General features: G+C 54.4%; 1 protein-coding gene across 5 annotated transcripts in view; it reads left to right on the forward strand.

Annotated features, from left to right (window-relative positions):
• The first annotated feature begins 1,590 nt into the window (after window positions 1–1,590).
• The window catches only part of ARHGEF18 (Rho/Rac guanine nucleotide exchange factor 18), an 81,074-nt gene continuing 59,987 nt past the window's right edge, over window positions 1,591–22,677 (forward strand). For 4 of the 5 annotated variants that reach the window (XM_047703864.1, XM_047703874.1, XM_047703883.1 and 1 more), the window contains exons 1-8: window positions 4,852–4,933; window positions 11,795–11,916; window positions 18,129–18,388; window positions 19,058–19,208; window positions 19,870–19,984; window positions 20,925–20,982; window positions 21,291–21,335; window positions 21,829–21,906. In XM_047703864.1, coding sequence (XP_047559820.1) covers window positions 4,858–4,933; window positions 11,795–11,916; window positions 18,129–18,388; window positions 19,058–19,208; window positions 19,870–19,984; window positions 20,925–20,982; window positions 21,291–21,335; window positions 21,829–21,906 — 905 coding nt within the window. In that variant the 5' untranslated portion in view covers window positions 4,852–4,857. Of the gene's footprint in view, window positions 1,832–4,851; window positions 4,934–11,794; window positions 11,917–18,128; window positions 18,389–19,057; window positions 19,209–19,869; window positions 19,985–20,924; window positions 20,983–21,290; window positions 21,336–21,828; window positions 21,907–22,677 lie in introns of those variants that run through there. The other variant, XM_047703900.1, reaches the window with a different exon arrangement.

A 22,677-nucleotide genomic window follows, 5' to 3' on the forward strand; every position in this document is an offset into this window, starting at 1 on the left:
ACTCCCACCACGCAGGCATTCCCCCAAACACACCAAGCTCAATCCTACCCCCTGGCCTTTGTCCCTGCAGTTCCTGTCCCATGGAATGTCCCAGATCTTCATTTACACGCCTGGCTCCTTGTGGGCCTTCCCCACCCACTGCCACCCCGGGCAAACGCAGCCTCCACCCCACCCACTCTCTGTCACATCACCAGATTTGCTTCCTTTCACAGCAATTAATTACGGGGTGGGTCTGTTTCCTGCCTCACAGCCTGCCTCCAGCCCTCCAGAGCAGGGGGTTATGTCCACCCTGCTCACCACCATCCCACCCCGTCTACAAAAAGACCCAGTATACAGTAGGTGCTCAATAAATGTGTGTTGCATTCAACAATTAACCAGTGGTTACAGAATGGCTTGTGCCCGTGAATCTGTGTGCTTCCCTGTCTCCTTGTGTCCTGCATGTGTCTTGTGTTTGTATGTTTCTGTGGCGTTTGCCACCGCGTCACTAGCTCTCAGGGTGGCCCCTTTCCAGGTACCAGCGTGATGTCACCAACCTCGGGGCTAGGAAGGATGCACTGTCCAGTATCACCCCCCAGGCAGCTGCAATAGTTGTAAACAACCTCAAGAACATGGATAGAAGAAAAAACGAAGCAAAATAATTAGGGAGGACTGAGTTTCTTCATTTTATTAGAGTCCACCATACACGACATAAAATCTACCATTTGAACCATTTCTAAGCATACAGTTCAGTGGCATTAAGTACACGGTGTTGGGTTTAAGGGGTTATTACTTTCGTTCTTGACATGATTTTTTCAACTGTAAGTTGATATAATTGAACGTTTATGACGGCAGCATCTAACACCCAGCCCGAGAAACTCCCCATCCTCTTACAATAGGCTCCGCGGGGGGGGGGGGGGGGGGGGCAGCTGGCTCTCCCTTTCTGTGTCTCCTCTCTGGCCTCCCAGTGGGCACTCCCAAGTGCCCCTGTGTGTGATTCCTCGTGTCCCCATTCAGAACGTCGCCGTCACACCCCTGAGTGCGAGTGTGCCCACCCTTCTCTGAACATAAAGGAGCCTGGGTGGGCCCCACGTGCCCCCGGGGGTCTCTGCAGGTACACCACTCTGCATAACCCCACGTCTACCTGGACCCACAGGTATCCACGCACCCACCCACCGGGGGACCCATGTCTCTGCACAGGAAGCATGACTAGGAGTCGGCAAGTGTTACCTATTAGGGCTTCTTTGGGGCGGCGGGGGAGGGGAGCAGGCAGAGAGGTGATTATTAAACATTTACCGCAACACCTTGGGGACTCATGTGTGTACCCACACACACGCTGGTGCAGGTTCCTAGGGGTCTGAGAGCTGCGACTCTGCGGATACACACGGCTGGCATGTCCCACGCATTTCTGCGCCCCCGCGGACCCTGGTGAGGCCCTGGCACCCTGTTCCTCTCCGGCAGGCAGTTCCACAGGAAGCTGCTGGGGTGGGGGTGAGGGCGCCCAGGCTCCCCGCCCCTTCCCCCCCCACACCCGGTCCCCACCTCTCAAGACACCTGCGCGTCTGGGCTGAGTGCTGGGGGAGGCTCCCTGCTTCTGGAGCCCAGCCTGCGCTGTGTCCTCAGGCCCCCTGCCGGGGCGCACGGCTGTGGTCAGCAGAGACGCCAAGCAGGCGGGCAGGCAGTTGAGGAAGAGGAAGTTGGGGCAGAGTTAGGTCACCCTGCGGTTCCCCCTGGGGGTCCTGACCCACCAGTGCTTCCCCTGGGCCTCCTGGAAACCTTAGCCACGGGTCTTGGGGGCCGCAGAAGCTGGTAGCCGGGCCGGGGACCCACAGCAGCGAGGACAAGCCTCCCTCTGGTGAGTCACCATCACGGGGGTGTGGGGGACAGAGGGATCAACAGAGAGAGTGGCGGTGGGGCTGGGCGGTGGGGGAGTCTCCAGAGCAGCAGACAGACCACCCACGGTTTCTCCCCAGCTGGTGCCCAGCCTGCTCCCTGAGTGGGTGGGCAAGGCTGTTTGACAGGGGATTGGCCTGCAGGGGTCTGCGTGCCCCCAGAGGTCATCCCAGGGGGCTGGGGTCCGTGACACGTGCAGCCCACAAGACAGGAAGATGGGGGTCCTTGTAGCCAAAGTCTCCATGGGGGATCCTGCCAGGGTACAAATAGGGGTGCTCGCTGTGCCGATTCCCCAGGCACGCTTCCTAAACTGGATCCCTGGGGCTCCCCGCCGCCCCAGGCCCCCAGAAGCAGAATCTGTAGATTGGGGCTTAGGTGTCTGACTTTCACAACAAACACTGCCTGCTTAGGTTGCTGTCTGAGAGCCAGTCCTGAGGAGGGCGCCCCCCCCCAATCCTCCAAGTTCAGTTGAGGATGAGGAGGACCCTCCTCCAGGCAGCCCTCCAAATCAAGCTCTGGTCACGAGAAGGCGCCCCCTGGCTCCCACTGAGGCCCACCTTGGGGAGCCTCACACCCGCCCCCCTGGGGTGGTGCGGAGGGGCCGGAAGGCTGCGGTCTGCGCAGGGCACACCCAGACCTACTTCCGGCCCCTCCCCAGGGCCACACAGCTAGTGGGAGGCTTTGTGCACCTGAGGGTCTGGCAGGCCCCAGGAGCAGCCTGGAGGGAGAAACCTGGGAGGGGAGAGCTGGGGCCGGGAGAGTGGAGCTGGTGAGTCAGGCTGGGGGCATATGGGGAAAGCCTTGAATGCCACACTCAGGGGGCTGATTCTCCAGACTGTTCAGCTGGCCTGATCACCTGCAGTTCTGCAGCACGGTGCAGCCCAGGGAGAGCTGCCCCCACTCTCCGCCATCTGTTTTGGGTTTTCTAGCCTCAGCTAGGAGTCCCTCTCGGAGGGCTTCCTGGAAGAAGCAGGCTTTTCATGGGAATGTCAGCTGCACACACATTGGTGTGTCTGCTCTGGGCAGTGCTCCCCATGTCCCCTCAGGCCGCCAGCACCTGATGCATGGCTGGACATGGGCTTGTGCTCGATACTGTCACTGGGGAATGACAGCATGGCTATGTCAGCCAGGAGTGGGTTCAGATCCTGGCTCCCCCTCACTCCATGTGGCCACCGGCGAGGCCACTCTGGCCACTCTGGCCCTGTTTGCTCCTCTGTGAAAGGGTTGTCCCGGGCCTTGCACGTGAAATCTGAACACAGAGCCCAGCCCACCCCAGGAGCTCGGAAAATACGGTCAGCCTGCCCCGTCCCCGTAGCCTGTCTCCATCCCAAACCCTTGCTTCAGCTGCCATAGTAGGCTTGCAGATAAACCTTCGGGAAGGGTCTCAGAAGACAGAAGAGTGACAGCCTTCTCCTCCTAGGGGATGGTGGTGGGCCAGGATGCGAGGAAGGAGAAGGCCTTGATCCTCTCACCAGGGACAGCGGCTTGGGGCTGGGAGGTCACAGAAAAGATTTGGGGAGCAGAGGAGGGCGTCAGCAGGAAACAAAGGCAGAATTTCTCAGCACAGGGAGTGAGGCTGCAGTAGAGAGGATCGGCCACCAGGGGGAAGCCCTGGCATGGCCAGGCGCGGACCTGCGCGGGGACGCCCGCCCACCCGACCACACACTCAGCCCAGACACCCAACTCACAGGCGCACAACCCCACAGATACACAGAAACCCAGGCAGGAACCCGAACCCTTCACAGATATGGGACACAGATCCCCCCACGTCCCGGGTGAGCCGTGTAGATCCAACCCCGCGATGCCAACGGGCATTCAGGCGTGTGTATATATACACATACATACATATTTAATGCCCATTTAACAAGATTCAGCTGGAAAAAGGAAGGAAATCCTGCCATTTGCGACAACATGGATGGACTTGGAGGGCGTTCTGCTACGTGAAATAAGTCAGACAGAGAAAGACAAATACTGTATGATCCCACTTCAGTGTGGAATCTACAAACAGCATCCAGAGTCACGGATAAAGAGATCAGATTTGTGGTTTCCAGGGGCAGGGGGTCAGGGAGGAGGGGGACTGGAGGCAGAGGATCAAAAGGGACAAACGTCCAGTTAGGAGATAACTAAGTCCTGGGGATGTAACGCACGGAGTGGTGGCTAGCGCTGGCACGGCTGTGTGGTATAGGGGAGAAGTTGCTAGGAGAATAGATCCCAAGAGTTCTTATCACAAGGGGAAAAAGAGATTTTTTTTCCTTTTTTGGGATGAACCTTTTTTTCCACATCTGTAAGAGGTGATGGGTGTTAAGTAAACTTGTGGTGATCGTTTCACAGCACAGGTTAGTGAGATCATGCTGTATGCCCTAAATTTACATACTGCCGTGTGTTCATTATATCTCAATAAAACTGGTGGGGGGGCACCTAGATGTTCATATTCACCCCCACATAGGCAAGTTCGCACTCAAGATTTGCTCTCAAGATTTGAGTGTGTGTGCTCACAGACATGAAAATACACACTCTATGTGCAAACTCACAAACCCAAAAAAATCACAGACGATGGCACATGCACACACACACACACACACACACACACACACAAACACTCGGACATTCAGGTACGCACAGGTTCACCTCAGGACCCAGTCTAGACTTGCTTTCTGAGGACCCCAGTGTCACCACCACTCACACTGCTATCTTTGGCTCCTCCTGGGAATGTCTTGTATAGCCAGGGTGAGAGGCTTATGGGTCAAGGAAGGGGTTGGGGTTGTACTAAGGGCTTGGACTCCCCCCAGTCTAGAGTCCCTGGGCCCCCAACCCAAAACCTCAGCCCCCCTGCCCTAGCCCCAAGCTCCCATCAGCTGATGCATCTGGCAGCCCCTGGCGAGAGTCTCCGCCCCTCCTGCTGGCAGACCCATCTTGGCAGGGAATCCCAGGCAAGCTCCGGCTTCCTCCCCTTGCTGTTCACCCACACTCTCGTGTGCATGGGCCCCCATGGCTAACTCGGCGCTCAACCACTCCTGGCCAGCCCTCTCCAAGCTGTGGCTGAAGCGGTGGGCCTTCAAGAGAGGTAAGGGGGCGGGCAGTGACTAGCAGGCAGGGCTCCCTGGACAATCTGAAGCCTTTTCTTGGCCCGGGACACAGACTCGGCCTGATCCAGCCCCAAATTCCATGACCCCTAGCTCCCCTAGCACCCACAGAACATCACAGACTTCTGCGGTCCCTCTTACTTCAGAGGAGTCTCCCCAGGCTCAGCCAGGACCTTGTCTCAGGAAGAAAATTTGTGGAAAGAGAATCCACCCCAGAACTCCGTCTGGGTAGCCCGGTGACTTCCTGGGCGTTCCTGATGCTGTTTGCTACTGGATGGCTACAGGACGGAGGCTCACGGAGTTTGGAGACTCCCAGGGGTTCTGGTAGATGCCTCCCTTGAACACACAGACACTGTCTGGTGGCAACCCCCTCCCAAGTCCTAGGGCCTCAGTTTACCTCTATGGGGGTAAGAGGCCCTCATAGTACATCCCCCAAGGTGTGGGTGAATTGCTTTGGCAAATAGACGCTTCTCCTTAAATCTCAAGGCAAGAAGATAGCCAGACAGTGTCCGGGGCCACAGGGCGTGGAGCCTCCTGGACATTCTTGTCCCTCTGTGCCTCCCACCTTTGCACAACCCTCCCCCACCCCAGTCAGCCCAGCCCACTGGTCAGCCTCAACACGTCCTAGCCACTGCCACCTGCATGAGTCAAGTACTGGTCCAGGGTGGCGGTGGGTGTCCGTGAAGGTGGGAGACCAGTGAGAAGATTCCTTAGCTCATTCTCCCCGCAGACTCCATTTGAGGGCCAAATGGGTAGCAGGCACCCTGCTTGAGTCAGGAAGGAGATGGGAGTATCAGAGGCCCTGGAGGCTGGGTTGGGAAGAGAGAGGGTGGTGTGGAGATCGAGATGCAACAGTAGTGAGAATGATGAGAGCTGCTGTCAGGTGTTGAACCCTCATGATGTTCAGAGAGGTTGAGTGACTTGCTCGAGGTCCCACAGCAAGCACATGCTGGAGGAACCAGGATTTAAGAACAGTTCTATTCCAAGGCTACCTTTGTGGTGTGCTCTGGCCAGCAAACAAAGCTGCCAGTGTGGGCAGCTGGAGGGCCTGGGGAGGGTTTATAAATCCACCAGTGGATGGCAATACCAGAGAACTAGCTCATCAACCAAGGACCACCAAAGGGCTTATCTGTGACCCAAATCCTTACGAAGTTCCACCCACTCCTGGCCTCTCTGCCCAGCCCATATTCCAGCCCAGGCAGACTGAGACTGATTCACAGGCTGACAAGTAGGGGAGTGAGCTGAGGGAACCAACAGTGACTCTTACACCCTTTTATGGCTGGTGCTGCAGGGGCTGCTGGTGGAAGAGGCTGCCTGGGACCTAAATCCAGGCTTCTCAGCATGAAGCATGGTGCTGAGGAGCAGAGTCTTTCCTAACAACGTCCTTCCAGTCTTTGGCCCTCGGGGGTGGGGAGGCAGATAGGCAGGGGCGTTTTTGTACCCCACTAAAGCTCTGCAAATGGTCATCTGGGCACCTAATGGGACTTCCTGGGGAAATGATGGAATTGGATTCGAGGAAGCAAACAAGGCTAAGGAGAGGGTGGTTGGGACCTACAGTGAGGTTCCCCCACTGAATGTGTAAGGAATGCATTTTGTGTCTTAACTCGGTTTCCTTCTTGCCTATCTTCTCTGACTCTATTCTACCCCCCTTCCATCTACATGTCTTCCCCTCATCCCCTCAGAATGCCGTCTCCTGAAGTTAATGCCTCACTGCCTCTAAACACAGCCACACCACCTATCCCAACTACCCATCCATCCATCAACGCATCCATCCATCCATCCATCCATCCTCCCATTCTTCCATCCATCCAACCATCCACCCATCTAACCATTCATCCATCTAACCCTCTATGCATCCATCCATCCACATAGCCAGCCAGCCAAGCATCCATTCATTCAGGCATCCCAGCATCCATCCATCCATCCATTTATATAAGCATCTACCCATCTAACTATCTATCCAGCCAGCCAGCCACCCATTCATTCATCCAACCATCCAGCCAGACAACTATCCATTCATCCATCCAGCCAGCTAATTAGCCAACTATCAAATCATCCATCCATCTATCCATCTATCCAACAATTTAATCTCTCACTCATCCAATCATCCACTCATCCATCCATCCATCCAATCATTTATTCACCCACCTGTCCAGTCATCAGCTTACCACAAGATAGCCTGGTGGTCATAAACCCCTGCTTTGGAGTTGGAAACCCCTGGGTTCACATCCCAAATCTTCCTCTTACCAGTATGGTGTGACCTTGGGCAAGTCTCTAAGCCTCAGTTTCTTCTTTTGTAAAGTGGGGACTTGGGGGTTGTTTTAGGATAGAACAATGCAAAATATATGGCAGATTAAACAGAAGGCAAGGCATAAAGGAAATGATCAATACACCTAAGATTTTACTACTTGGGGCCTGGAGATGTAAAAGTGGGACAGACACAGTATTTTCCCTCATGGACCACATGGTCTGGAACAGGGATCAAAAAACTTTTTTCTGAAAAGGGCCAGAGAATAAATATTTTCAGCTTTGTGGGTCACATACTCTAATGCAATTACTGAATTCTGCTGTTATAGCATGAAATCTGCCATAGATCATGCATACACAAATAGGCATGACTTCTGCTAATAAAGCCTTATTTATAAAATCAGATGTTGAGCCAGATTTGGCCCATGGGACTCCTGGTCTAGAAGGGAACAAGTAAACCAATCACAGAGCAACAGGGTGGTTAAAATTGTGGTTGATGATTGTTTGTGTGGGAAAACCCCAGTAGGAATTGTGGTTGTGTCGGGACAGAAATAATGGGAGCTGAATTTCAGACAGTGACAGAGGAAAGAAGAAGAGAGGATGGATGGAGAAATGTCCAGGAGGTCACACTGACAGGGCTTGGTGTCCTGAGGGGTAGTGAGCAAGTAAGACTGGTCCCCAGGTTTCTGGCCAGTCACTGGGAAGATAGTGCATTCACACTGCTTTAGGGACACAGTAGGAGGAGAGAAAACAAATTTGATCCTCACAGCTTGAGGTGGGGTATGGGTGGGAATACTAGGCAGCAAGACCAGAGGCCACTGGAAATAATGCCTGTGGGGAGAGAATCTTCAACCAAAACCAGAGCTCACTGTGCAACATCAGAGCCAGAGCTCGGTCTGTGAGCAGCATCAGGGTTCAACCTGTGGCATTAAGATAGGAACTTAGTCTATGACACCAGGATCAGAACCAATCTATGATGTTAGGATTGGGGCTTAGTCCATGACACCAGGATGGGGCTCAGTCTATGATATTGGGATTGGAGCTCAGTCTATGACACCAAGATGGGGCTCAGTCTGATATTGGGATTGGAACTCAGCCCATGACACCAGGATGGGGCTCAGTCTTTGATATTAAGATTGGAGCTCACTATGACACCAAGATGGGGCTCAATCTCTGATATTAGAATTGGAGTTCCATCCACGACACCAGGATAGGGCTCAGTCTGGGACCGGGGCTCAGTCCATGACATCAAGATGGGGCCCAGTCTCTGATATTGGGACTGGAGTTCAGTCCATGACCCCAGGATGGGGCTCAGGCTCTGATATTGGGATCAGAGCTCAGTCCATGACCCCAAGACGGGACTCAGTCTTTGGTATTGGGGTTGGAGCTCAGTCTATGACACCAGGATCAGCACTTGTTCTATGATATTAGGATTGGGGCTTGCTTAGTCCATGACACCAGGATGGGACTCAGTCTGTGATATTGGGATCAGAGCTTAGTCTCTGATAATGGGATTGGAACTCAGTCCATGATACCATGGATACCAGGTTGGGGCTCAGTCTATGACACCTGGATCAAAGTTCAGTCTACGACCCTGGGCATCAGGGCTTCTGGTCTGTGAAACAAAGATTGGGGTTCAGCATGAGATGCCAGGATGAGAGTTGAGCGCATCATCAAAGTCAAGTCCAGCCAGTTCTTGGGTCAGAAACTTCCACAGAAAGAGTAAATTCATCCTTGACCTTTCACTTTCAGCCTGCAGATCCCAAACCCCCAGGGTTTGCAGATTCAAGGTCTGAGGTTCTGTCTGTGGCCTCCACAAGCTGTGGAGGCCTCAGGCCTCCAGGAGACCCCTGCCCAGTGAAGAAGGCAGACCCTTCGGTCTTTCCTGAGACCCCCGGCATGCTTGGCCAAGGGATGGGACTGACCCTCAAACCAGTTCCTCCTCCTCCTCCAGGTTCACGTCAGCCTCCTGGACCCACCCCCACATCTGGTTTTTCTCCTTCACAGCCTGCTTGTTTTGTCCGGACATTTCTCTGAGTCATAGATGCTGCCTTGGCTTCAGGGTGGGGAAGAGGGGAGATACAAGTCTTAAATGAGGTACAGCAGAGCAGAGTCCCTCAGTCAGCCTGGGAGGGGAGCTGGGAGAGCGGGGATGGTGGAAGCAATGACGTTCTCACACACGGTGCCAGGCCCAGACATCGTCTACCCTGAAAGAAATGGAGCTGAAGGCCATAAGCACCCACCCAATCAAAATTCAGCCAGGGGCCCCGGCGATATTTGGGGGCAACAATTCCATTGAGATAGAATTCACATATCCTAGGATTCAGCCGTTTAATGGGTACAAGTCAATGACTTCCAATACATCAAGTGTTACCCAACCATCACCACAAAGCATTTTAGAACATCCTCATCACCCCAGTAGAAATCCATATCTTCCAGCTGTCCCTCCACGCCCCGCATTCCCCCCACAGGCTCAGGCAACCACGAATCTGCTTCCTCTGTCTATAGATTCTCCTATCCTAGACAGTCTATATAGAGGGACTCGCACAACATGTGGTCTTTGTCAACTGGTGTCTTGACTTACAATGTTTTCAAGGTTGACCCCCCCCCACCTTGTAGCACGTGTCAGAACTTTGTTTTCGTGGCTGAATACTGTTCCACTGTAGGTCTCCACCACATCTTGTGTCTCTCTCTATTCGTCCATTGGTGGATATCTGGGTTTTTTCCACCTTGACCTTCTAACTATTATAAATAATGCTGCTCATAAGCTTCTGGGCGGACATACATTTTTATTTCCTGGGGGATATGCCCAGGCATGGGATGGCTGGGTCACGTGAGAGCTCTATGATTCTCTTTTTTAAGTGACTGCCACATAGTTTTCCTGTGTACCGGTGCTTTTGCACACGTGCATGTGCCCACCTAATCCCTTGGCACTCATCTATTCATGAAGTGTGTTTATTTCTGCCTTGGCCATTTTCTGATGTCCTGGTTCAGAGGCCCTGGCAATTTTGTATTCATAAGAAGGCTCCTCGGGATTGTGTATGTTTCAGGGTCCCAGAACTTGGAGCAGTGTTTGCAGGTCTGTAGCCAGGAGGAAAGGCGGCGTGAGCAAGTGCAGACAGCCCTGCTGGGATAAAGGGACACCTTTGATCTTCCCCTCTGCCAGACCCTTTGGAGAATGAAAGGAGGTGTTGTTCATAATCACCCTGGCTCAGCATGAAGTAGGACTGTCCCCAGCAAAACAGGACCTAGCCATAGGGGACCCAAGCTATCTAAAAAAACATCTGACGTCCCACTCCCCCACCCCATCTCAGCCTCACCTGAAGCCACCATTGCGCCTGTTAAGAACTCGCTGGTCTGGTCCATCCCTCCATGTATCCCTCCACTGGTCTCCCCTCTCCTCCACCACTACCCACCTCCCCAAGCCTCTCCTCCAGGCACTCTCCTGTCCCCTCCCTGGTTTCAGCAGAGCCTGGGATGTCTTGAGCGGGGATGGAGGAGTGAAGGGAGTCCAGATGGCAAGGCAACGCTGTGAAACGAAATGCACGTGAGAGAAGCACTGTAGGTGGGGGGTGGACAGAGATTTCTGGAAGAAATAGAGTGAGGTCTTGAGGCAGGCAGCCTCAGGGCAGGAATGGGGGGGACGGGTCTCATGCAACAGTCCTGCGGGAGCAGGCGCAAGGCACAGAAGGAATATCCTGGGGGACTTTGGTGACTGGGCCAAGAGTCTCAGTGTTCTTCCTGCAGGCAATGAGGAACCTCTGCAGGGATTTGAATAGGGGTGACCGCTCTCACCGAGCTGTAAGAGGCAGCGGGGGAGGAAAGGGGGTACCCACTCCTCCCACAGCAGGAGGCTCAGTCCAAGACTTGATACCTCCTGACCTAGACAGCAAGAAAGATGGCCAAGACTGGCCAGGGACCACACACGCTGGGCCCCTTCGCCCTCTGCAAAGCTCTGAAAGGCATCGTCACACCCACCTTCTGGGTGAGGAAACTGCGCCTCAAGCTGCCTTCCACAAGGGGTGGGCAACCATTAGCGACAGGTCCAGACAAGGACACAGTCTGCTTGACCCTAAAGCCCTGGTTTTCTCCTCTATCCCAGGGCACCAAGAGGTCCCTGAAACTCCAAATACAGCATCGGGCAGAGGTAGCCAGAAGTCCCACCATTAGAGACCCTACAAATGTGGGCGCTGGGTGCTTGAATTTGATCTCAAGGACCCACTCTTTTGAATGAGGGCTTTTCTTTGCCAGAGCAGGCATGACCAACCAGCGTCATCTTAAGAGCCCCCTCTGACTGACTGGAGATAGCTGCTGGAGATGCTGTCCCTGGTGGGGGGTGGGGACATCCTAAGGGGGTGACGGATTCGCAGGAAAGAGCCTCATGATTGAACACAACTCTCTGCCACGGGCACAGGACAGGGAGGTGATGGCATGTAGGCTGGCTTAAAAGTCATCAAGACCATCTTCCTCCACCAACCTATCTTATAGATGAGAAGACCCAGCCCCAGTGGAGCAGCTGCAGATACAAAACTCAGACCTCCACTCCTTAGCCCTTCCGCCTTGGCCCTGACACCTGGTCCCTCCTTTCTCCACAGGGTCCGAGCCTAAGCCATGCGTCCAGCCCTTTGACCCTGAGGTTGCAGCCTCGGCCACCGAGAGCAGCAGCAGAGCCTGGAGGCCCGAGCACCCGGACTTCCCCGGCATGGAGGATACACAGGCAGGTGTCCGATGGCGGAGACGGGCCGGAGCGGATGACACTGGTGGCAGCAAGTACACTTTGTGACACACAGGCACTCAACCAGGCACCTTACGTGCATTTTTTTCAGAAAACTCTCGTTAAAACTTGGCTGAGTGGTTATGATCCCATTTTATAGAAGAGGAGACTGGAATCGTTCTTGGTAAAGGGGAGGGAGGGAGAGATCAGTGGAAGGCAGCTGAACAGATGGATGGAAGAAGGAAGAATTGACAGAGGGATGGATCTATGGATGGGTGGACAGACTGGAGGAAGGAAAGACGGTTAGATGGTTGGGTGGGTGGATGAAACAGGAAGAAAAAGCTTCCACGGGGAGTTCTGAGCTACAGCAGCCCTGCGGAGTGGTCTCGAGTCAGGCTGAGATGAGCAAACAATTAGGTCCCCACATTGATCAGTGGCGACCTGTGGGCGGCCCAGGAAGAGGTGTGAGTTCCCGGCAGGGGTCTGACAGCTGACAGCCCTCGGCAGGCAGCCCCGCTCCACGCATCGGGGAGGCATGTCTTTACCGGAGTGGGTTGGTGGTGTTTGGCACTGCCCCCCACACTAAGGAAGGAGGGTCTGGGACAGTTAAAGCATATAGCGCAGGGTGCCTGGGTGGCTCAGTGGGTTAAGCGTCTGCCTTCGGCTCAGGTCATGATCTCAGGGTCCTGGGATCGAGCCCCGCATCAGGCTCCCTGTTCAGTGGGAAGCCTGATTCTCCCTCTCCCGCTCCCCCTACTTGTGTCCCCTCTCTCGCTGTCTCTCTCTCTGTGTCAAATAAATAAATAAAATCTTTTTTAAAAAAAAGAAAAAATTCTTGCTCGACCACCAGGCCTGCTAATCCGGCCCGGGTTCCCCCTCTACACCTCCAGCCAGTAAAGAACTCTTGCCAGTTTTTGGAAATCACCAGGACCTCCCAAGCCTTCAGGCTTCTGAACACCCTGTTCTTTTGATGCCTGGAATGCCCCTGCCTGTAGCTTCTGCCTAGCTGACTCCTATTTGTTCCTCAAGGCTTCACTGGCTGTCGCCTCCTCCAGGAAGAAACCCTGGTTGGTTCCTTCCTTCCTTCCCTCCTTCCTTCTTTCTTTTTTACATCTAGTAGGACTTCTTGAAAGTCTGTGGTCTCCTAACTGGTAAGACATAGATCTTTTCTTTTTCCTTTTCTTTCTTTTTATTTTTTTAAGTAGACTCCACGCCCAATGTGGTGTTTGAACTCATGACCCTGAGATTAAGAGTCCGACACTCTACCGACTGAGCCAGCCAGGCACCCCAAAAGGCAAAGCTTTTTTAAGCTATATGAAATGTGACTGATGTGTGAAACTTGGTGAGCTCAAGAGATCACTTACGTGTCATGTGGATGCTATTTTATGTGGTCAGAAATTGGGTTTTTTGGGTTTTATTGTGTGATGGAAGCTGTTTAAAGATTGTCTAACTTTTCCTAATTGAGTTGTACTTAATAGGTTTCTTACACCTTTGATTACTCTGGGTTTCGTGCTTTACAATAGAGGGGACTTTCTTTTTTCTTTTTTTTTCTTTTTAAAGATTTTATTTATTTATTTGACAGACAGAGATCACACGTAGGCAGAGAGGTAGGCAGAAAGAGAGAGAGGAGGAAGCAGGCTCCCCGCCGAGCAGAGAGCCCGATGCGGAGCTCGATCCCAGGACTCTGGGATCATGACCCGAGCCGAAGGCAGAGAGTTTAACCCACTGAGCCACCCAGGTGCCCCTAGAGGGGATTTTCTAAGTAAAATTCCAAGCCAGAACTCCTGTCCCTTCAGACAGAGCCTGCTGCCCGCCCCTGCTCAGTTCTTCAGCCTGCTTTCTGGAACATTCTATCATACTTGAGTATGACAGCTGGGTTAAACCATCCCTCCCCTGCACCCAGCTCTGGGAGGGCAGGGGAAGGGCTGTGTGACTGCATCTGACACAGCCACGGCTCCCTCAGAGGGAGAGCCCTGACCCCGAAATAGAAGAACAGCAAGCACCGTCAGATCTGCTTCCACTGACCCTGGGCTTGCGATGTGCACACATCATCCCACTGTACCCACACAGCAAGGACTCCTACAAGAAGGCAACCTTGCACCCATTTTTCAGAGGAGAAAACTGAGACCCAGAGAGGGCTTGGGATTTGCCTCAGGTCACACTGAGCTAGTAAAGGTCATACCAGGGATGCAAACCTTGACTGAGGTTTTCCTACCTTGCGAGCCCCTAAGGGTCCATCTGCCCTCTCATTCGTTTGCTCTTCTGTTCGATACCCATCTTCTTTCTTATCTAATTAAACGGAAACAGAGAAACAACATGCTCGAAGCTGCCTGGTTGTGCCACGCTGGCTAATAGACGATGAACTAAACAACTATTCACGTTTTTAAAAACCAGTTTATCCATGTACTGCCCAATGCTGCACCCAGTAAGCCCTTCTGCAGAGTGAGCATTCCTGGGACATCTCGCCTCTGAGTCTGACAGGTGGAGCCCATCCCCCAAGGCTCCCCAGAGTCCATGCAGCGAGAGCCTGGATTTATTGCATCCTCTCTGGGGTGTCAGGGTCAGAATACACTGTTTAGTCAGATGCCTGGAAAGGCCCCCCATTAGGTCGGCTCCCGCCTTTTCTCACCCAGGCCACGTTGGAGGAAAGATTTGGGGTCCCCAGCAAAGGATGAGGCTCCCCTCCCCCTTCCTCCCTCAGTGTACCTGCTTCCCGGAATTAGGACAGCCTGTGCCCGCCACTGCCCACCACCCCTGCCACCCCCAGCTCTGGCCAGGTTCCCACTTCTGCCTCTGGTGAGGGAGGCCAGATGCAGGAGAGGGAGAGAGGGGGCCCGGCCCAGGCCAAGAGGCTGTCCTGACATGTTTATATTTACAGAAGGATAAAAACCAGAGACACAAGGAAACCTTTCAGGCAGTGGCAGAGGAGACAGGAGTCAATAGAGGTTGTCCACGCACCAGGGATGGGACAGGAGTGATTTGGGGGAAGTGGAGACCCTCCAGGAGGCTGCTGCCCAGGTCACAGGAGGGACAGGCGACCCTGAGCCAGCCGCAACCACAGATGGAAGAGGGACCGTGGTATATACAGGACAGAGGGAGGATGCAGAGGCAGAGAAGGAGCAACCAGAGAGGTGGGAGGGACAGGATCAACAGTGCAAAGGAGAGATTCCAGAGAAAGAGAGGTCATGCAAACAGTACGGCACGTGCTCCGGAAGTCAAACCCAGAATTACCGCAGCTCCAACAATCCTCCTTCCCGGTATCTACCCAAAGGCATTGAAAGCAGGGACTCGAACGGGCTCTGTACGCCCATGTTCACAGCACACTTCACAACAACCCAGCGTGGAAGCAACCCACGTCCATTGCAGGATAAATGGGTACAAAGAGGAAGGAAGCTGTAAAAACCGTGGAGAGTTCCGAGGGAGCGAGGTGGGAGGGGAGCGGGGGGAGCAGGATCCTGCACAGCTCCTCTCACCCAGCACTTGGCATTTTCGACTTTGCATTGGATGCTTCTCTGTAAATCCCCCATGCCAAGCATTAGCAGGGGGCCGCCCTGTCCTCCCTCACCTGCTAAGGACAGGCCCTGCCTAGCCAAATGGTCCAGGGGTAGGGTGGCAAGATGGAGCAAACAATATGATAGGATACCCAGTTAGATTCAAATGTCAAATAGTGCAATGTTTTGGGATATACTTACGCTAAAAAAGTACTTGTTGTTTATCCGAAATCCAAATTTAACCGTCATCCTGTATTTTGTCTGGCAATCCTATTCTGGGGATTTTTTTTTTTAAGATTTTTTTTTTAAAGATTTTATTTCTTTATTTGACACAGAGAGAGAGAGAAAGAGAGCATAAGCGAGGGGAGAGGCAGAGGGAGAGGGAGAAGCTGGCTCCTTGCTGAGCAGGGAGCCAGATACAGCGCCTCATCCCAGGACCCTGGGACCATAACCTGAGCCAAAGGCAGACACTTAACCAACTGAGCCACCCAGGAGCTCCCCCTAAAGACTTTATTTGTTTATTTGAAAGAGAGAGAGCAACACTGGGGGGAGGTACAGAGGGAGAGGTGCCCCAGAGGATGTTTTTAAAAATCACATTTATTGGGTGCCTGGGTGGCTCAGTGGGTTAAGCCTCTGCCATCAGCTCAGGTCATGATCTCAGGGTCCTGGGATCGAGCCCCACATCGGGCTCTCTGCTCAGCAGGGAGCCTGCTTCCCCCTCTCTCTCTGCCTGCCTCTCTGCCTACTTGTGATCTCTGTCTGTCAAATAAATAAGTTTTTTTTTTAAATCTTTACAAAAAATAAAAGAAAATCACATTTATTAACATCACCACCTATCTAGCTATTTATTTATTTTTTTTTTAATTTTTTTATTTTAAAGTAATCTCTACACCCAACATGGACCTTGAACTCATGACCCCAAGATCAAGAGTCGCATGCTTGGGGCTCCTGGGTGGCTCAGTCGGTTAAGCATCCAACTCTTGGTTTCAGTTCAGTTCATGATCTCAGGGTGCTGGGATCCAGCCCTGCATTGGGCTCTGTGCTCAGTGTGATGTCTACTTAAGATTCTCTCTCTCCCTCTCCCTCTGCTCCTCCCCCTGCATTCACCTATGTTTTTTCTCTCTCTCTCTCTGTTTCTAAAATAAATAAATAAACCTTAAAAAAAGTCACATGCTCTACCAACTGAGGCAGCCAGGCACCCCTCTTGTGGGTCTTTTGTAGAGTCCATGGGGGGGGCATATCCCCTCAGTAGCCCCTTCAGGCCACCAATTGGGACAGTCCATTGAGGGCTGCCTGAGACCACAGACATCCTGGGGCCACGTCTCAGTATTGGCTTTGCAGGGAGCAATGGGAGAGGCTCACCCACTCTCCTACCCACCAAATCCTCTCTGAGGTCTGTCCCAACAAAAGTCTGGACAAGGAAAGTCCCCAGGGAGCAGATCACGACAGCCCAGAGGAAGAACATCTTACCCTAGTCTCAAGGAGTCAGGAAGACAGCCTGGAGGGCATGCCCAAGCTATCTTTTGAAGGATGAATAGGAGTTCTCCAGCCAAGCTGTATGTGGGCTGGGAGAAAAGGTTTTCCAAGGAGAGGAAAAGGCAAGTTCCCTGGCTAGGGGGAAAAAAAGGCAAATAGAATGATTTGGAGGGCACAAGAGAAGAGAAAAGGGATAGGAGAAGGAGAGAGACAGGAGAGAAAGAGCATAGGGCTTGCATCCAGACAGACCTGAGTTTGAGTCCGGCTCTGCCGTTGGTTGGCCCTGTGATCCAGGGTGGGTCTTCCTGCCTCCCTGAGCCTCTGTCTTCTGATCCGGAAAGTGGGTTAACAATGCCCCCTTGTGGTGGAGTGACTGTGGCAATAAGGATAAGGCCTGTTTAGTTTGGGGTGGCAGGGTGGCAGTGTGTTGGCGGTTGGTGGCTGCCACGTGGTCAACCACATCTGTGTGTCTTCAGTGTCTGACGGGGCCTGGCACACTGCTGGCGGTCTGAGGCTACAGAGGGGCCAGAAGTGGAGGCGGCTGACCCTGTAGCCTTTTGTAATGTGCCCCCTGAGCTCCTACCTATCCAGGAGGGAAAGGGATTGGCTTAAGCGCTCTGGGGTGGGAAGGAACAGGGCCAGGAACAGTGGACGGGAGCCAAGTGAGTGGTAGAGCGTAGGGTCCAATACTGTCCTTATTTAACATTTTGGTAACTCGTTGGCCCAGCGTGGATCTCCTTGCACTACCCGACTTTAAAAAACATACGGCACTAACCTGATTGTTCTGGATTCCTGAATGTGAGGGCACACCCTCTGAGTTTGTGCCTGAGGCGGGGTCCTGACCTGCCAAGATGCCCCACACTGCCCAGGGACATGACTGGGAGACCCGACATGGCCTGAAATTCTGCATTAGCGTCCAGAATAACTTAGGCCTGCACAGCTGCATTCAAAGACCTTAAACAAGCCAGGTCAGGGGGCAGGGCTGAGGTCAAGCCCATTCGAGGGAATGTCAGCAGTGAGGTTACTTCGGGTAGAAACCCAGACCTCCGGCCCCTTTTCAGGAATGAGGCTTGAAGGCCCAGGTTAGACAGAGTGCTGGGGGGACTACCCCCATTCCACCCCACCTGCCACGAGCAGGGCGCTGAGCCCAACTTGGACGGGAGGGGGATGGGCAGGGACTCGGTGCCCGGGGTGTCTGCTGTCATCGGTCAATGCCTTCTTCTCCCCTCCCCCAACACCGGCCAACAGGAGGATGGTATGCCTGGGCAGCTTGGGGACAGCATGGAGGACCTCAGCCTGGACTTGGGGGCCCTGAAGGGCAGTGAGTATCTCCAGGATCTGGGCCTTGGGACCTTTTCCCACAGCCAGCCTGGGGAAGCCAGGGACAGCGGTCCCCCCAACGAAGAGGCCGGAAGAGCATCGACCTTGTCCAGTTCCTCGGAGTCCCAGGGCCTGCCTCGGAGACGCAGCTGGGAGAGGTCGCGGAGCTGCTCCGAGAGCTGGCAGAGGTCAGCGCGTGCTGCCAACAGCCTTCCGTGACACACCCCTAGGACAGGGCAGGGCCGCACCCCTGTGGGCACACAGTCCTCGTGCGCAGGCCAGCACCTGCACTCTGAGTGAAAGCACACGCCACCCCAAAATGAAGACCGCGGGCTCACGCTGCGGGCACGCACAATCCCAAATGTGCACACGTGCCCTGCAGGCTTGCACACTCACCCCATCCAACCCATACAGAAAAGCCTTCGTGTGCGACGAGCACGCGGGGGTGGACAGACCCACAGATGCACAGACCCACAGATACACTTGTGATTAAAACGCAGACGTGTGCTTAATTCCACACTCAGTAGGAGGCCGAGGCGGGCCACCCCCACCTGCCTCCCTTAACACCCTCCCCAACTCACTGCAAGTAGAAATCCAATATGATTTTTCTGCCATTCAAAGATGTTCAAAATGTGTCCACCATTCAAAGACATGGATCTCCCTGCAAATTCCCCAGCAAGGCTCCCCCGACGACCCCTGTGATAGAGGGAACCGAACACGCCTCCAGATTCTGACCACTCCTCCCTGCCCCAGAAGGATCACCCTGTGGGTACCCCAGGCCCCTGGATGCTGGTGCTGGGGCAACTGCTGATAGAAGAGACACCCTGAAGACCTGCCTTCCTCATTTCTTCCACCAGGCTCAGCCCTGAGGCATCGGCTGTGAAGGAGGGGCCCTGTCTCCCTCGGACGCTGGCCAGCCTTGCCCTGAACCTGCCGGGAGAGGACCTGCAGGCCTGGACCCAGGAGTGTCTGTCTGGGGGTGCGACCCCAGTAGAGCACCCAGGCAAGGTGGGTACAGCCTCCAGCCACCTTGATAATGGCACAACTCTGGGCCCAGGGGCCAGCGTGGCGGATGGGAAGGAGCTCCTCACCGGTAGCTGGTGGGACTTACCCGTCAGAGCGGGGCTGTCCTTGGGGTACCCCAAGATTAGGGAGTCCTCGAGTACTGAGAGTCCAGCCCCAGACTGAGGGTTCTTTGCTGGGGTGGGGGGCCAACAGGAGGGGATCCCCAGTTACAAGTACACCCCATGATCCGGGGGTTGGGGGAGATCGTCTCCGCATCTTTGCAGCTAGAAGGAAGCCCCGCTCGCTCCTGGCAGATCTCGTCTCAGGTCTGCGATCCCAGCCTCAAGGGCTGTAGCCTGTGCCTGGGGCATCTTTGCCCAGGACCATGACCTGGGGAGCAATCCCTGATGGGCTGGAATCTGGAGCTCAGAGTTTTAGGGCTCCAGCCCACAGCTGGGGACGTCTTTGGCCAGGACTGCAACCCACGGCTGGGGAAGGTATGGCTCCAAGCTTCAGCTGCTGCTACAGAGGTCCAGCCCCGTGCCCTGGGCTGAGCGGAGCCCCTACCTGCGGCTGGAGGTGGTGGCTGTGGACCCTTCAACTGGGGAGCTTGCCGGCCCCCCTCACTGCCTCCCTAGCTTAGCGAGATGCTTATTCCCTGCAGGAATGTGACAGCCCTGAGAAAAGAGTGAGGTCACGGTCCGTTCCCGCGTCCTTCGATGAGATCAGCTCCCTGGAAATCTCTCCAGCTTTGGACGTGCCCAGTCCAACTGCTCAAGGTAGCCCAGCCAGGGGGGCGGGAAGGGTTCCCGCATTCAAACCAAAAGGGTGGGGGTTTCTGCTGAAGGGGGTCCCTGGATGGGGCCCCAGATGGGCCTGAGAGAGGAAAGACCTACTGATGGGGGGGCAGGGGCTTAGGGTCCCATGGGCAGGAACTGGGCAGCATTCCTGGGGTGGGGCGTGTGGAGGGGGAGAGGCATCCAGCACCTGCCTCTCCCCTTCCCTTTCCCCATCCCACCCCCAGGGTCTCCAGCCCCGGTGGACTGCACCACGACAATCCCTTTGCTACCCTGGGGCTCATCTTCTGTCTCTACCTCGATCCCCTACTTTATGTCTCTCCTTATCTCTGGATCTCTGTCCTAACAGCTTGTGTCTCTCTGCTTTCAGAGGGACCGGAAGTCTATAAACCCAAAGCTACCACTTTTCAGTAAGTCTCTGAGCCTGCAGCTTTCTCTGTAAGAATCAGGGGTGCCCAAGTGACTCTGTCTGTTGAGTCTCTGACTCTTGATTTTGGTTCAGGTCGTGATCTCAGGGTCATGAGATGGAGCCCCAGGTTGGCCCTGCACTCAGCTGGGAGTCTGCTTGAGATTCTCTCTCTCTCTCCTTCTGCCCCTCCACATCCCGCTCTCTCTATAAAATAAATAAGTAAATCTTAAAAAGAAAATAAAGAATGGAACAACAAACACATCTCCTTAGGGCTCCTTGGAGGGTCCACAGGGTACACGAGCAAAGCCCTTGGCATGTTGTCCACCATCTTGAGACCCAGGGGTGCGCCCCCGACACTGGCTCTCTGCCCTCTTGGTGCCTCTCCCCACCGAACAGCAGCCCCATCAGGAAGGTCTCCAGTTGTGCCAGATGGGTCACTGGGGACCCAGGCAGGGCTGGTCTGCCCCAGAGTCCCCTCACGCCTGTGTCTCCTGGGGTGGGGTCTGCTTTCAGGTTTGGAGCCCCCGGTGCTGGAGTGCATGGAAAAGGACCACGTGGAGCCCGAGCATGTGTGAGTATCTCCCTGACAGTAGGGAGGGGACCCAGGGGACAGCTGCGGGGTCCTGGCTAGGGTCCCACCCCAACCCCCCATAACCTGGGGCTTCTCTCCCACACCATCCTTATCCCAGAGGAGACACCCAGGCCTCTCAGAAGGGTTCTCAATAAAGCATCAGGGGACGGGTCGGGTCTCCCAGTCAGGGTCTGCATCAGGACCAGGGGGCCTGTTTGGGCAATCATAGCTCGTCTGGGGGAACACATCAATGACCTGGGGCACCTGTGAGCTGTTTTTACCCACACTGCCCCCTGCCCCCTGCCCAGGCTGATTGTCCAGCAGGTGCTTCAAGAACTTCGGCAGTACCACGGGTAAGTGGGAAGAGGGACAGGTGTGAGGGAGCAGGGGTGGGAAGATAGATGCGGAGGACAAGTATGGGGGAGAAGCGGAGGGGGACAGTGTAGGAGTGGACAGGTGGGGGAAAGGCGTGAAGAAGACAGGGAGATAGGGGAGAGAAACAAGGACAGGAGAGGTAGCGGGGAGGGACTAATTTGGGCAAGGAGAAGGGACATGAGCCGGGAAGGAGCGAGGCCATGATGTACCTTCGCACAAATGAGAAACGGTGCCTCTTTCCCAAGACACGGCCATTTGCTAGAAAATCTTCCTGACACGCCGATGTTGTCTGACCAAGATGGGTTGCCCACTTCTGCTAGAAAACCAGTCACAGTGACCATGGAGGGAGCACACAGTGGGAGGGATGGTGAGGTCTCCAGGGGGCACTGGGGGGAGAAAGAAGGCAGGAGATGGGGCAGCTGGGGAAGGAGAGGCCGCTGACCCAGGGGTCTGTCCACTCTGACCCTGCAGGGCCCGGCAGAGGGCTCGCTTGTCAGGCAGCCCTGGAGGAGCCCACTCCAACCTCACCTGGTTCGAGTTCCTGTCTGAGTAAGTGTGTGGAGCTACCACAGGGGGGTGCTTTGGGCTGGGGCTTGCACTGATCTGCACTCGCTTTCCCGCTTTCCCGCAGCCCTAAGCTGGGGTCGGGAGGTGGAGCCCAGTCCCCTCCCTGGAACTGCCAGGGCAACGGTGGTGGTGGGGCCTGGGGAGGCTCCTCTTGCATGCTGGGAAGGCAGAGGAAGACTTCCTGGAGGAGGTGACGGCTTGAGCTGGTCTTCAATGGAAGAGTAGGAGTTTGCCAACCCATGGAGAGGAGTATAGGGGAAATAAAGAGGCGCCTTCCTGGAGAAAGGGCAAGGCCTGAGGAATGGTGTCAGGTGGGGCTGGGAAGAGGGAAGGGGAGGGAAGTCAGCAGAGGCCAGATCACCTCGGTGACATTAAGGAGCACCATTCTTCAGTGACTGATGATGGGGAGCACAGGCAGGGCTGGGGGCAGGCAGGGGCTGCAGCCTGGAGGGGTGGGATCTCCCGCCAGTGAAGAGGTTCTACAGGCGCTGGGTTTGTTGGCTGCTGATCTTATAATGAATACAGCTGATCCTTGAACAATGCGGGTTTGAAATACACGGGTCCACTGATATGTGAATTTTTTTTTCAACAAATTCAATATAGGGCTGTAAATATATTTTCTCTCCCTTATGATTTTCTTAATGACATTCCCTTTTCTCTGGCTTACTTTATTGTTAGAACCCAGTACCTAATACCTATAACACATAGGATACGTGTTCATTGACTGTAGACGTTATCAGTAAGGCTTCTGAT

This window comes from Lutra lutra, chromosome 1 (assembly GCF_902655055.1).
Source record: "Lutra lutra chromosome 1, mLutLut1.2, whole genome shotgun sequence".
Lineage (NCBI taxonomy): Eukaryota > Metazoa > Chordata > Mammalia > Carnivora > Mustelidae > Lutra > Lutra lutra.